Below are 15,598 nucleotides of genomic sequence, written 5' to 3' on the forward strand. Positions count from 1 at the left end.
CAAAAAATAAATAAAATGAACTTGGTACTTGGTAGTAATAGATTATAACCGTAATATCGATAGTATCAGGCTTGGCAAAAAGAAAAATTACAGGACACAACCGACGACCGGTCAATGTTTATGCGGAACACATGCCCCTCCCTAAAATCTCAACTTCTTGATAGAGGGTATAACATAGTGTTACCTGCCGTAATACTTCCTAGTGCACGAATACTTTCTCCAAGAAGACAAGGCATGCAATTGCCGTAATACTCTTTGAAGTTAGCAACGAACCTCATATACTCAACATTGACAACAGACTTTACTCCAAACATATCAATTAAACTAAATTTCGTGAAAAGATAAACTTTGTCCCTGTCAATATTTCTTTCCAATTAGAAGACAGAAATTTAACCAGTTTAGTAATGGGGACTAAAGACGTGATCGAAGAAGAAACTAACCATATTACTCCAAAAGATATAACAAATAGTTGGTAAGTTTGCCCTAAAATGCAAATGGAAATTTGGAACCCCCAAAAGAAACAGTAAACTCCAAGTATATATGGACACCAATCCAATTCCCAATATATACTCACTACCATCACCACCGCATCGCACCATATGCATACCACTACCCATTAACAAACAAAGCTTTGAAATTTCAATTTCAACCGTTTTGACTTTCCAACATACAAACAAAGGAACAAAGACACATATTCCTACCGCACTAGTTTCCTCATCGAAATGCATCAAGTATAAAAGAATTACCACAAGGATTAGACTAATTATACAATCGCGCATTAACCTCATATTCTTGCCATTTTATCTCCACTTATGTTCTCGAAAGAAATGATGAATATAAAATAAAACATACTACGAACTTATTCCAACGACCAAAAGTTCAAACCACATTTCTCATTATGAAGAACCAAACAGAACAAATTCTTGATTACGACCTCCCCTACAGAAAACACAATTTGATAGACACCCCAACTTAATTTGCTATAAAATTGTTCGTCGTTGCAACCACGTTATCTCGTTTCTAGAATGTAGACTACAAACATCAAAAACAGACATACACACGACGGCGCAATGTTTCATATCCCACTTACTACGTCGTCTATATTTTTCTTCATTTTTCTTATCCAAATGAATGTCAATAAACAACAACATTAAACCAAAAAATTAACAAAAAAAAAGTTAATTAAACATCAATATTAGGTTATTAGTAGAAAGAGCTAAATAGATATTGTTATTAACTATATGTACCAAAAATAAACTCTTGTATTTCTTTCTTCTTCTTCTTCATCGGTTCTTCATGTTTGTGTTGGACTAAAACCTTTGAGACATAGATACGTGCCGCCGTCTCATGTGTGGGGATATGATTGAAATGAGTCCACCTAGCGGAGGTTTCATCTTTGACCGATAAGCCAATTCATCGTACGGCCTTCTGTAGAATCTCAAGAATGGTAGAAACGATTCCCTGCTTTTCTCTGTTTTACTACCTTGACAGTCCCTCTTGAAAAACAACGCTGGAGATTGAAGGAAAGATGGTCTTGGTGTTCTTGGATGGTTCAGATTACTCACTCTCTGTGGTAATGGCGTCAGTGGGAAAAAAGTCTGTTTCTTGGCGAGCCCACCCTGGTAGTGTAAACTTCCACGTGTCGTTCTAGCAGCTGTTGATGCGAACGAGTAAGATCTAGCATTTAGAGGCGAGATTAAAGCTGACCCCATCAACGAAGGGGAAGAGGACGCTATGTTGGGACCCACTTTTGATGATGACGTGTCAGTGAGACTAAGATACCAAGGTTTAAGGGAATCGTAATTGTGACCAACGGTGAAAGCAAACCGTGATGAAGCTGATGGACCCACTTTAGCTGATGATGATGAGATCACAGATGGATCAAATCTTAGAGATGAAGAACGTGGATGATAGGATGATAAATCATCATATTCTAATGATTCTTCAAAATCTAACGATGATACTACCATTGTAACGGGCGATAACTCAATAAATGGACGAACTCCCTGTAAAGCAAACAATCAACGGTGTTAAAGTATTAGTTGTATCAAAGTTTCGTGAGTTGCGAAACACATGATCATTAAAAAAGCCAAAGTTTGAAATTCGGTGTAAAAAAAGTGTAATATTATTATTACCTTCCAGAGGTAATAAAAAAGCGAAGGAGGATCGATGACGAATGCTTTGTGAAGACGTCCAGGATAATATTCAGATAATGTCTTCAAACTTGCCAACAATAATAAGTTCATGAAAGCTGAAGCTGATCTGAAAAAGCCTGTTGATTTAAAACAAAATTCAATAAATGAGTGACCATCATTCCACCAAACACCTCATAAATCTTAATCAAACAACAACTTCCTGTTAATGAATTTCTTAATCAATTCAATAAGTATCTTTTGAATTTTACAAATTCCTGAAAAAAGGCATAAAATCCCTTGGAAACTACTCTTTTGAGGTAAAGTAAAAACTCTAAAACAAGATCAAAATCAAACTAGAGAATTCACATTTCTTGAATCACTAAATTCCATTTTAACCCCTCCAAATTTAAACAAAGTCACGCAATGACCAAGAATAAATAGTAGATTAAGACATTTTAAAAGGATAGTAATTTCTGTTCAGCCGAATTAATTATCTGTCTTTTGTTACTTTATTTAACATGCACCATAAAGAAGCTTCTTATTTTTAGTGACAAAAAAAGTGAACTAATGAAGGATTAATTAACGCATGACTACTGATAGTAGTACTAAGTCATCAGAGAATCACGTTCATGTCTTCACGAGAGAATTTTCAGACTGCTTTAGAAGCAGAGTATTAATTACCCTGTCTAAAACCGTATAAGTACGTAGTAATAAAGAAAAAGTTACAGGCGTGGGTTAGACTTAATTAGAGACAGGTGAACGTTGCTTTACATAATTAATGAAAAGATAGACTGATTTAAAAGGATAATATCGTCAATATGATAGGAAAAGCACAGAAAATTACTGGCATCAAAGAGAAGGACGAACTGTTCTGCATCTTTAGGCATAGAAGCAATCGCAACTTCCAGTGTAAATACAAACAATCGAATGTACCTAAAGAAACATAACGTAAATCAGAAAATCAAATCAAGCAGATTATAATCAAATCGAAAAATCAAATTTGTTGTTCTACTTACAGCTTTTGTGAATGAAATTTCTGATAATCCTGTTTAACCCGAAATACCTGAAAAACAATTGGATTATGAATCTTCTGTTACAACTTAGTATGAGTAATGAAATCTGAGATTTGATAAATTAATACCAGAACAGGATGAGATTCGTCGTCATGACCAGCAACATAAGCAACACCATCTGAGATTTCAGCTGCAAACTCATCTGCAATCAAATGCTCTGTTTTTGAAAAAGAAACAAAGGAAAGTAAGATTTTAATTAATTAATTTCCAACTTACGAAAATTAATTGAAGTATTTGAAATGACTTTCTCTTTATTAACGGTTTTGAATGAAAACATTCGAAAATTAAAGAAAGATTCTAAAGCAAAAAGAAAAGAAAAAATCGTAATCATATCTTCATAGGTATCTAAAAGACGGTTTTTTTCCTGATTCGAAGGATAACAATTAAGATTCAAAAAAGAAAAGTGAAGAACAAGAATTGCTTACCAAATCCAATGCTATCTCTCCATGAAAGACAGGCTCGTATATGTTTAGCTGTTTTCTTAACATTATCGCCTTTTGATTTTAGAAATCTTTCTACACAAGCTGTGTTACAGAATTTCTCCTGCCACAAAAGAACAAAACAGAGTGTAAATCATACAGACCAAATGAACGAACGATGGTAGTAGAAATTTCAAACACAATTTTTTTGAAGACCTTCCCATAACTAAGTTTATCAACATCAAAAAATAGAACTATCAGTTAGGATCTTACACTATCAAGCTTAAAACCATGAATTACTCCATTAATTCAAATGAAAACAGAGAAACATAAGCAGAGAGGAAAAAGTTGAACTGAACTGAAATATAGTATCAGATCATCACAGCATGTTCCAGCGAAAAATCAATCAAACTAATCCCAAGTTGGAAATCAAAATGTTAGTTTACTAAGTTGATTCCCGAACAATACCTGTTTAACAGTTAATGGAGCTTGTTTCTTAAGAAGTTTAAGAACAGCTTCAACTCTTTCCGTACATTTCTTAGTCTCATCACTAACCACATTCTGATCTTTTCTTCCCATTCCAACTACTTTTAACTTGATTTAAAAAAACAAAAAACTCTTTAAATTTGACCACTTAACTTGTTTTTCACTCAACCATTTAAAATCTTCCCTCCCAAAACCAAACACAAACTCAAGATACGGAAACAAACAAAGGTTAGAGAGAGAAAGTAATGGTAATGGAGCAAGAATAGTGTGTGTGAGTGACTGAGTGAACAGTGAGATTTCTCTGAGTGATGAAACTGAAAACAATAGTCAGAGAAATAAAAGAATTTAAGTGTAATAAACAAGAACCGAAATTTATAGCAAACGAATGATTTATTTAACGAACGGACCACGTTATAAACTTAACGAATAAAGGCAGTCAACTATGTTGCAGACACTCCGTTACCGTTAAAATCAACGGCAATGCATATGTGACAGGAGATAGTAACGTTACACTCCGTTACTGTTAACATCAACGTCAATGTATACGTGACTGGAGATAGCAACGTTGTACTATTTTACCCTTGTTGCAACTATTTATGTAGCAAGGAAAAACCGAATTTTGTGGGGGAGAAAATTATTTCTACTTTGGTAACAAAGTAATTAATGACTATTTGATCCTGTTTCAGTGCATTTATGACGAGAAATAGTGCCATGGAATAAGTCAATGGTGGTTTTGTAAGGGCTTTTGGTGTGAACATTTCAAATGGTCACCACTGTATATTGGACTATCAGATTGCTGTGCTATTTGTCTAGTAGAGCAGTAGCTACGAGGGTTGATAATTTGATACGATGTTCCACAGTGTACGTTTAGTACAGAATAAATATTCAGGATTCACCGTTGGATAAATGGAGATTCTGTCATGATGTTGTGATCTGACGGATGACATGGGGGTTGATGGTAATTGTGGTGAATCGAAAGAGTCACATCACTGGTGTTTTTCTCGCAATGTGTAATTCAGACAGTGGAATATAACCGTAGTTGCAACTTCAATGAATATTTTATTAACTAATTACTCCTACATGTTTGTTATGGAGAAGAATAAGAATTACTAGCTGCTAACATTTTTGATTTTTTTGGTGTTCGGGATAATGAGGTCAATTCCCTTCGTCAATTTTTGGTGTTTCAGCAAGACCCATTATCCCGGAACCACTAAGGCAGTAATTATTGAAACATAATCAACAATTATTCGAACCACAAATGGAATACATTTTGCAAAGAGGTCTTGCAGCTGTAGAACCTTTCATTTTCTACATTGCATTTTGCATGGGAATATGGGTTGCTAAAATCATTGAGTTATGGAAGTAACAAGTTTTTCATCCATGAAAAAATTGTACTCCCTCCGTCCCTATTATAAATGCGGAGTTTTAAAAACGGAAAATTGGTCACTTGTTCAAATATTTTTAAATCACGGTTCAAATGGACGAGTAAAAAATAGTTTGGGTGAAATGGTCAAATAAAAATAGTAAGGATGAAACCAGTTTCATCCTAGTTTAAATTTAAAAAATAGCAAGGATGAAACTGGATACATCCTTTGTAAATTAAAAATAAGAAAAAATATTTGAAAATGGGCACGATGAAACTGGTTACATCCTGCCTATTTTTACATTTTTGTCCATTTAAACAGTATCAAAATCTAACTGTCCATTTCACTCAGGAATTGTTGATTTTGGTTCTTTTAACCAATTTTGTGTTTTAAAAATTTGTAGTTCTATTAGATAGGCAGAGATTCAATTCCAAGATGAATTTTTTCATATGTTGCTCTTATTTATTACAGGTAGTTATCACCACAATTAAATTAATGTTTCTAGTATTGGAAATTGTACAAAGGATAAAACAGGAAAGAGGATAAAAATGTAGAAAATCAAAAAGATTTCTTATTATAAGAGAAACTCACTCCTCCCCTATATAATGGGGACGGAGGGAGTATAAGCGAGATAGTTTTTTCTTGCTTGTACATCTATTTTCATGAAAAATTATGTTTAGGTTTATAGAATTGAAAAATAGGTGACACCTATCAAACTTGAAGAAAAGAAAAAAAAAGACCAAGCTATTTTACGGTTTCCATGAACAAAGCTACTTATTTTAAATGTCCATAATTAAGAACTTTACACATTCATGGCAATACCGTTTAAATAGTTGTGAAATCAAAGATACTTCAATTATTGGCACCTCAAGTTCTCAAAGTAGACAATGAAACCAGGATATCCGTAATATCTAAACTCAAGGTGTCCGTTGGTATTTGATTTATAACTACATAAGTAAAATAAACAAAATTGTGTCATCGTATCCTCTTTTCCCCTTCTTAATTCCTTTGGTAAATTACCAACAGAATTCTAATCTCCTCCATTGTGTCGTGGTTAAGTAAGGCAAATCCCACCCATTCACATTTGTAACTTTTACAAGAAACTATAAAGAAAAACTTAAAAAAAAATTATTACTGAATTTGCTTCTGATTATGATAATTGAGTTTTTATGGTAAAAACTTAAATCGGTAATTTCGACCGTCCAAGTAGGACAACCCCAATATGTCTTAGGTGTGTGGTATTAACAAACAATGGAATAAAAACGTTTGCGTACCTTCATTGATGATCATCAAAATCTATAAAACCAAACCATTCCCTGATAGTGTTTCCTTCAAGAAAATTCCAATACCGTCTTTGTTACGGCAGAGACTTAATAATATTTTTTCCTAAGTACACATCTAGTTTCTTTACTATTTACCCCCAAAACCTTACCATATGAAAACAGGAAACACACCAAAAAGAAGTCCTCTCCTCGTCTCGAAGTGTATGTTTTCTAAATGATCTCATGAAACTGAAAGTCAAAAGTCACTTATTAATTGACATAAAGGTTAGTACTAACTTAACTTATGTATAAATAAACAAATGAAACAGGGATACCTTTGTAAACAAAGTCACTTATCGGTATTTTGAATTTTACTTTATTAGTAAGGCAAAGTGCTATGGTGGATATTTTTACTTGGTTACACTGTAGCTAAAGGCCAACCTCTATGGCTCGTTTAGAGCAAGTTTTATGGTGAAATCCATCCATCTTCCATCTTCCACGCCACCTCAGAACTTGGAACTGCGGATGGAAGCGCAAGTATAATGGTGGAATAGTAGAAACGTTATTCTTAATGGAGCTAAAAAACGCAATTAAGAATTGAGCTTTTTTTTAGCCGTTAGATTTCAACAACTCATTTTAAATCTACAGATAAAGAAAAAACGCAATTCTTAATAACGTTTTTTTAGCTCAATTCTTAATTGTGTTTAACGCTATTCTTATTAGCACTCAGATGGATTCCACGAACCCTTCCACGAATCCGTGGAACCGTGCTTGGATTTTCTGTGGAAGACCTCAACTTGGAAGTCACTAGACTTGATATTCCATGGTTTTTCCACACTTGAAATGGTTTGGATTCCACCATAAGACATGCTATTACAGCGACGGAAGCAGGATCCAAATTCTAGGTGGGCTAAATCAAGCACTATAGGCTAAACAAAAAATGTCTAGGGGGGCTATTCATTTTTTTTTTCCAAAAGACATACATGAAAATATGGTTTTTTTTGGTGATTTTTAGAGATTTGGGGGTGGCTGGAGCACCCCTAAGCCACCCCCAGTACCGTCCGTGCTCGTTTATTACCTACAATGTGGCCAAAAGACTTGCCTTAGCTGGTGGAGTGAACGCGTATGTTCCTCGTTCTAGCTAAGAAATGGCTAACGCAAACTTAGTTTCTGTGATGTGCGGCTCGGATGGATACTTAGTTTTCGTCACAAAACTTACGAAAACTTAATTTCTGTATATGTAATCGTAATTGTTTGACATTTTTTTATTATACCTCTCTTATACCCGATCTTAACCATCCATTATTCATAACGGTTCTATTGTCTCCATCGCCAGGTCTTAACAAATATTTTTTTCCAAAAGAAGTTAGATTTTTCCTTTGTATAAGCAAACTTTTATTCTTATTCTCAAACAAAATTTATCCTAATCATTTGAGTTTCTTTGTTTACTCATCCTTCTACTACTCAAATTATGTGATTTTCTTAACTTCTAATACTCGAATTCTCTTCTCCCAATTGAATTTAATATGGTTGATAAGAATTTTGTTCAACAATAAGAAATTGATCTTACAGTTGCTTATTCAATGCAGGTAATTATGAAATTTTTGGTGCTCACAAAACATCATTTCTGTTTTGGAGACGTATTCACGAAGCATGTGCCTCTCAGAACGGAAATGCTTATCAAAGGGACCTTAATTCCTTCAAAAGTAAAATGAAAACAATAAAAAAAGACGTGAGAGAATTTGTGTCAATTCTTAATGATGTATATCAGCAAAGTAAAAGTGGTACTTCACAAGAAGATTTGGTAAGTTCTACAATTGAATTAAGTTATTCCGCTTGGTGATAATAGTAATTAAATTTATTATTGTTACTACATGTTTCAGACTCGGGATGATCGTAAGCAATTTCAAAATCAAACAGGGCAATCATTCAGGTGTTATCCTTGTTATGGAATTATTAGAGAGGATGTTCCGGTGTTTGATTATCAACTCTCTATCACGAAAAATAGTGCCCCATTTTCAAAGCATAAAGAGTTTATACCGACCCAAGATGGGACATGAGTACTACCTGATGAGATTTGTTACGACTACAAGTACCTGTCGAGGTTATGGGAACCAAAATAGTCAAAAGAAAAAAAAGCTAGATTGAAGATGGATCGCGAGCAAGTTATTTTTACGGAAAAAAATAGGTGATCAGGGGAATGCTTCAATCCAGATGGAAGAATCAAGTATGGATAAACAAAGTGTCAGTATATTAGAGTAAATCAAAAAATCTTGATTAGGAAAGGAAGCAAAGAAGGAGAAAATTGGAGAGAGAGAAAAAGAGGAATTGATAGAAGGAGAAGTGCCAAATCTGCGTTTTCTATGTGAGTTTCCTTCTGGTCAAGATCAACCCATTGACTTTGACGAAAACTCAATTTCCGTCAAATTGGACTAAGTGAAATTGGTGCCCTGTAGTGGTTGTTTCTTTGCTACATCTTAGCTTAGGCATAACCAAGCAAAATGGCTCGGCTAATCACAGTGTTTGGCATAAGTAAAAGGATATCCAATTCCCAAAATTAACCTTATTAGAGCAAGCACGATGATTCTCTTTTTTTTTTGTCTTTTTCTTAACCATGTCTCTACTACCATGTTGACCAAATATAAAAGTAGTTATCTGATATATTACTTTATATATATATATATATATATATCCCTTTTCTAGGCTGGTTGAATGTCCCCTTCTCCGTCGGGAAGGATTATTATAACTCCTTATGTGTCGTCTTTTTTCATGGTAATTTGCAAGCAAATTCGAATATAATATATCTAAAAATACGTGTCTTAAAATTTTACAAATTTCATCTCATTGGAAAGATTTTAAAGAGATCTACACAATGAGTATAGACAACAATATCAAATTTAGAAATTTTACGAAAAAATTCGGAGGTGTCTATTCTTTCAGGCACAATTTTCAAAAATTGAACGCATAACTATTATGCAAACCACCGCAAAGGATGCATAATTTTCGAAAATTGAACGCATAGTCAATATGCAAACCACCACAAATGATACGTACCACATTATGTAACATATTTTAATTTATGCATCAACTAATTTTCCGTTGCAACTAATAAAATAATAAAACCATGTATTTCCTCTATTATAAAAAAAAGTGATACTTTCATTTTTTTTTTTTTTATTTTGGTCTATTTTAAAAATGACGGGATTACAAATTTTCTTTTACAATCTCATTGCACCGGTGCTTTGTTTTTCTTTGGTCTGGCAGTCCCCACCTAGCAAAAGTGTTCTAGTTAAAATCAACCCACACTTGACTGGAGGACTGTACTGTTGCCTGATTTGCCTATATACTGGAATTAGCAATCATTTTAAGGTTATGCCAACAAACCCTTTTTTTTTTTTTTTTAATTATTATCTGAAGCATATTCTTAATTTTCTATTTGCCATCTGATCCTAATTTCAATTTTTGAAATATGCAAAAAGAAGAAAACAGGAAGGGGTTCCGAGGATGAATCACTCTTTACAGCCCACCTGGTCATTCGAGTTACTCCCCACATATTAACATAAGTCCACCCCATAATGCACAAACTACATACAATCATCAGTCTATCGGCTATCCTATCATTACCCTTTTTAAATTCAAAATTTCTGCTTACATCATCTATTATGCAATCTATCTCTGGAAACAATGTCTAGGTGGATACTGCATCTTTTGCTCTTCTTTTATCTAGTCAACGATATGCCTTTACTAAATTTGAAAATATTCGTTTAGTTTTATAAGATAGATTTAAATATGGTTAATCAAAAGTTAACATATGTGCTTATCCTAACATTTTTTGCACTTAGATACGCACTAAAGAGTTTGAAACAGGAAATTTTTCTACCATGAAGAGAACATGAAGTGCCATGATTCTATCAAATTTCGTGGGGTTATGAGGTTACCAATCCCAGTGGATCTAGTGATAGTGACTATTTAATTTTAATGATTTTAGTAATACCCACCGAATTTACTTAACTTTGTCGTAAATCTGATCTATTTTATTATTTATAATAAATCACGCACTAATTTATATTTTTCTTCGTCCCATATTAATTGAGCTAGTAGTATAATTTAGAAATGATTTATCTCTCCAACTATACTACGGATATCCGTAAATTCTATATCTTTTTTTTTGCTTTTTAAAACACATACGTAATGAATATAAACACGAATATCAAATAATATAAAATCAACTATTAATGAGATAAAATTTAAAAATGACTAGCTCAACTAATTTGGATGGAGAGAGTACTTATCTAGATAGCTCCAAGTGTATAATGTGACAAACTACACGGTGAAAATTGTGCATTAGTTATCCTAATCGATATTATTGTCACTCCCGTTGAAATTATATAATGAAACCAAACCATATGATGTAATCATGCATCTCTTTTCTTTTTCTTTTTTTTTTTTCTCAAAAAAGTCATGGTTAGTTGTTATGATTAGCATGTTAGCTTCGATATTATATATTTCAAACTAAATTTCACCTAACATTCTTATAACGTCCATAAATAAAAGTCAAAATAAGGACGGCTCAAATATGTTCATAAGTAAAGATTCCTTCTTAAATAAGGACGGCTCAAATATGTTCATAACTCTGTATGGGCGTACAGCAAAGTATTACTAGTAGTTTATTACTGAACCATAAACTGCATGAAGAAACTCTGCAAGGCTGCAACTAAATGAACTGATACAGTAAGACATGTTTGGTTGTTGAACACGTTCGGATTTTTCTTATGGATTTTTCCTTTTTAATGTAAACTCAAGAAATGGTTAGTAAGATCAGAATTTGCATTATTTTTCATTTTTTCTTTCTCTGAAATCTGAAATAAAAGTAAAAAGCTAATTATTGCTGACTTCTTTTGAAATTTAGTTATTTGTTTTGCTAAAAACTTTATTTGAATTTATCATTATTGGAACTTTTCTTTTTTCAAATCAAATCCACAACTATCTCTACATGTTTTGGATAGTTTTGTTCTCTTGTTACCAAAAAAAAAACGACGTATTTTATAATTGTTACAAGAATTTATAATGGTGTCAACACTTTTGCTAATTTTCCGATCAATTATTTAATTTAGGAACATAAATCGGATTTATCTAATATCTGTCTATCAGTCCATCGAGACAAAGCTTTCAAATATGCTTATAGCGCATTTATTTATAACTTTGGATCATACAAAATTCATTAATTTATCGTGATATTTTTTTATTTTTTTATTTTCTTTAATAATTATAAAAAAATTCATAAAATAGGTCATATGCCTAGAAACCATAAAGTAGGGGTGTAAATAGTACCCGAAAATACTCGGCTTGCATGTACTCAAAGTAGCTCAAAGCCTGTTATGACCCGTCGCGGGCCTCCTGATCTGAATTAATTTATTGGACGGGCTCGGGCTTTGCAATTAATTATGATGCCCGGCCTGATACCCGACTTAGTGCCCGGCCTGAAAACTTTCTATATGCCATCAATCATTTAGTATCCTCTTAAAAAGACTTAAAAATTACCATTTTATAATTGTCAATTGTGTATCTAGAAAAATAAAATATATAGTTGTTTTACTAATAATACTATTCATTAATTTTTTACAAATTAAATAATTAAATATGGAAAACTAATACAATTTGTCAAGAGGATCCTTGTCAGACAGGAAACTTGTTGGAAGCCGAGCAACAAGCTGAACTCCAACCTCCTTTTGTACTACCACACTTAACCTATGAAATAAGAAATCACCTACTCGAACATTATTTTGGAAGGCTCTCCCATGCAGCCTCCAAACGATCAATCGAAGATGGTTGGATGTGATGCTATTTTAAGACGCTTGGTCCGTGACTTATCTGGTCAGGATTTAAAACATCGATGCTTCATACATGCTGATTGTCTGCGATGCATTACATGCATTGAGCATACACGATATTTCATAAATATCAAATCCTTAGTTATTTTAGCATCACATGCTACTTCCTACAGTGGGTCCCACTGTCTACTCATTCCAGACATCAAACATGTCACAAACTGGGGGATACTTACTGGGGTATTGGTCTGGCGGTTTAAAGCGTGCAACACGCCATTACAAGAACGTGTCAGTAAAAGGTGGACGGTTAGCAGGGATGAGGGAAGTGGGAAAAGGTGTGATCGTGTGACAATCACCACTCCTACACGACCCCACTACTCCATCACTTCACCTCCTCCACTTCCTACGAGATGAGAGGTTGCGCTCAATGACTTGTACAAATAGGTCCGTCACCTATTTCCAAATAACACAGGCAAACACAGAAAACCAAGTGTTGTTAACTACGTATCCAGAAAACACCCAGAACACTGATAGCTTACATTATGCAAGCCAGTTCAACATTCTGATACAAGTCATAAACAGCCAACACCTTCATAATCTCAACACCTTCTTCGCTTCTCTCCCTAAGATCAACCCCATCTCCTTCACTTTGTGACCGAAGCAAGTCTGGAACGACCATTTCTTAGTTTAGGCCATAATTGTACATATTGATCTTTGAATCTAAAGTACTCCCGTGCAGTGCATTTGTTTAGGGTTTAGATTCGTTTCTCATCCACACACACCCAAATTTACCAAAACCAGCAGAAACAGTTTTCACCCCATAAACTGGAGCATTTCAAAAATTATGCTCCTAAGACGCTGGCTTCATTTCCTGACTCCTATGGCGGTTCCAGGATACTCCGCTGGTTGAACAAGCGTCCAAAATCCGGGTCGAAGCTCATCGACTTCCTCAAAAATGCGTATGCAGTTAACTTTCGTCCTTGGTCTCCGGTCCATGCATCCATAGTTCAGCCGAACACTTTTGCTACTGCCCCAAATATGACTTTTCTTTTTGTTGGAGAGAATATGAGCGTTGGAGAAATCATATTCATGCAAAGTTGTACACCTGGACACGTGCCATCTTTCTTCAGGGGATCTTATGAGGCGGTTCCTTATAATATTGACAGGGCTTCTCGGCATATGGGTTTTGACCAAGGAGTCCCATTTCTTCGTCATTCGATGGCTCCGAGAGAATTGTTGTCAGCTTCTCTTGATGCCAGTGTCCTTGCACCGGGTAAAAACCTCCATTTCCTGCTCTCAGAACGAAGTCCATCGACGACCTCCAAATACAATATGTTCTGGCAGGGTGAGTTTATCGCCCTCCATGGATTTGTGAATGACGTGATGAAAGATCCCCGTTGCAAGCCTTCCTCTGTGGTTTTAGCGGAACATCCATTGTTAAGGGAGCTTCCTACCTCTAAGCGGAAATCTCCCAGCCCGGATGTGGACAGTCCCCAAAAAAAGAGCGAAGGTCTAAAAACCGTGCGGGTAGTTTTCAGTCGGATTCGACGACTCTTGTGACTTTTAGTTCTTCCAATATGCGAGTATGTATGACTTTTAGTTCAAATGATTGATTTTCTTATTTCCGGTATAAAACCAAATAAGTCTATTTTTTTGAAATGAAGAGAACATTATTTTGTCATGGATTATTTAATAAGGTTTCTACTATAAGTTATGGATACTTATAAGGTTTAAGTTTATGTTTGAGAATTACATGGGCTGAAATATTTCTCGATCAATAGAGATATTCTGTGTTCAAAATTTTATAGAGAAATCTCATCGTTGATTTTTTCATAGAGAAGTCTCATGGTTGATTTAAAAATGTGGGATATCTACGAATCTGGATTTTGTATCCTGCCCCTACCAGTTTTTTTTGGTTTTGACGTGATCATATAGTCATATTGTTGGAAAACGATTAATAAAAAATTATAGTTTATTGTTTTATTTTGTGAATGAAACTTTTTAGTCCCACATCGTGGAGTTTCCAATTTTTAGTAGTTTTAAGAAACTATATAAACCTTTTAGTCCCACATCGGGGAGTTTTTCTTCTTAAGTTGTATTTGTCAATTATATAAAGAAATTCACTACTTTTGTAAAATCTATGGGAAAGGGGTTGCTCTATATTTTAGAGGGACCCCTAAGGGAAAATATTTTATAGCGGTTTTTAAGCATTCACGATTTTCCTTAACGGTTTTTTCGGAGTTGCCAAACTCAAGTTGAGCATCTACTACATATGCTAGTAGTAGGTGTATTAGGGTGTTTTATCCTGGAGATATCCGTCCTGTGAGGGCTATAGCATCACTCTTGAGTGTAGCCGGGCGCTAATGTCTTAAGGACAGCGTGTTGAACACGTGACTCACTCTATTTTCCAAAGTTTTGCCTTGTTGCTGTTGCGAAGATACGGGGAGCTTGTTCGTTTCGTCAAAGCAATCACTTCCATTATAAAGGAGCTAAGTATCAATAACTTTTGCTTATTTGATTTTTCTTTGTTTTTGATTATTGCACCCAACAATCTTAAGACATTATCATTTGTAATAATCGAAAACGATTGATTGGTTTGTGAATCATGGATGCTAATTGTGGAGTGAAAAACAAAAACGAATTTCTGGTCAGATGTAGAGTTTCAATTTTATCTTTTAATCTAGAAGGAATTTCGATGAACCCTTTTGACAAAACGTAGTAGACATTCTGATAGTTACCAGCGTAAAATTTCAGAATTTTTAGAGTTGTAAAAGTATTTTTTTGATATTTTACAAACAGAAAAACGTTTCTGAAAAATTCTGACGAGCAGAAAATTGTTGTTAACTAAATTAATTTTTGTGGGGTAACCATGAGTTTTTTGAAACGCTGATTCAAACGAAGTTTGTATATATAGATGTTATCTTCAAAACTCATATTTTACTTTCTGATTTGGAATTGTGATTTGTGAATAAAGGTGTCATCTCCGAGGGACATGGCTAATAGCCGCATGTGGTTGGAAACAAATCTTCCA

At 34.3% G+C, this 15,598-nt stretch overlaps 1 protein-coding gene across 1 annotated transcript; it reads right to left on the bottom strand.

The window, feature by feature from the left end:
- Window positions 1-1,178: 1,178 nt before the first annotated feature.
- Window positions 1,179-4,460, bottom strand: LOC113354341 (phosphatidylinositol transfer protein 3-like). Its single transcript, XM_026597697.1, has 7 exons — window positions 4,096-4,460; window positions 3,634-3,751; window positions 3,277-3,365; window positions 3,152-3,198; window positions 2,980-3,068; window positions 2,136-2,272; window positions 1,179-2,006 (listed from the first exon to the last, which is right to left on the bottom strand). The coding sequence occupies exons 1-7, from the start codon at window positions 4,204-4,206 to the stop codon at window positions 1,311-1,313; spliced, it is 1,287 nt and encodes a 428-aa protein (XP_026453482.1). The 5' UTR covers window positions 4,207-4,460; the 3' UTR covers window positions 1,179-1,310.
- Window positions 4,461-15,598: the final 11,138 nt, after the last annotated feature.

The sequence above is a fragment of the Papaver somniferum genome, chromosome 2 (genome assembly GCF_003573695.1).
Source record: "Papaver somniferum cultivar HN1 chromosome 2, ASM357369v1, whole genome shotgun sequence".
Classification (NCBI taxonomy): Eukaryota; Viridiplantae; Streptophyta; class Magnoliopsida; order Ranunculales; family Papaveraceae; genus Papaver; species Papaver somniferum.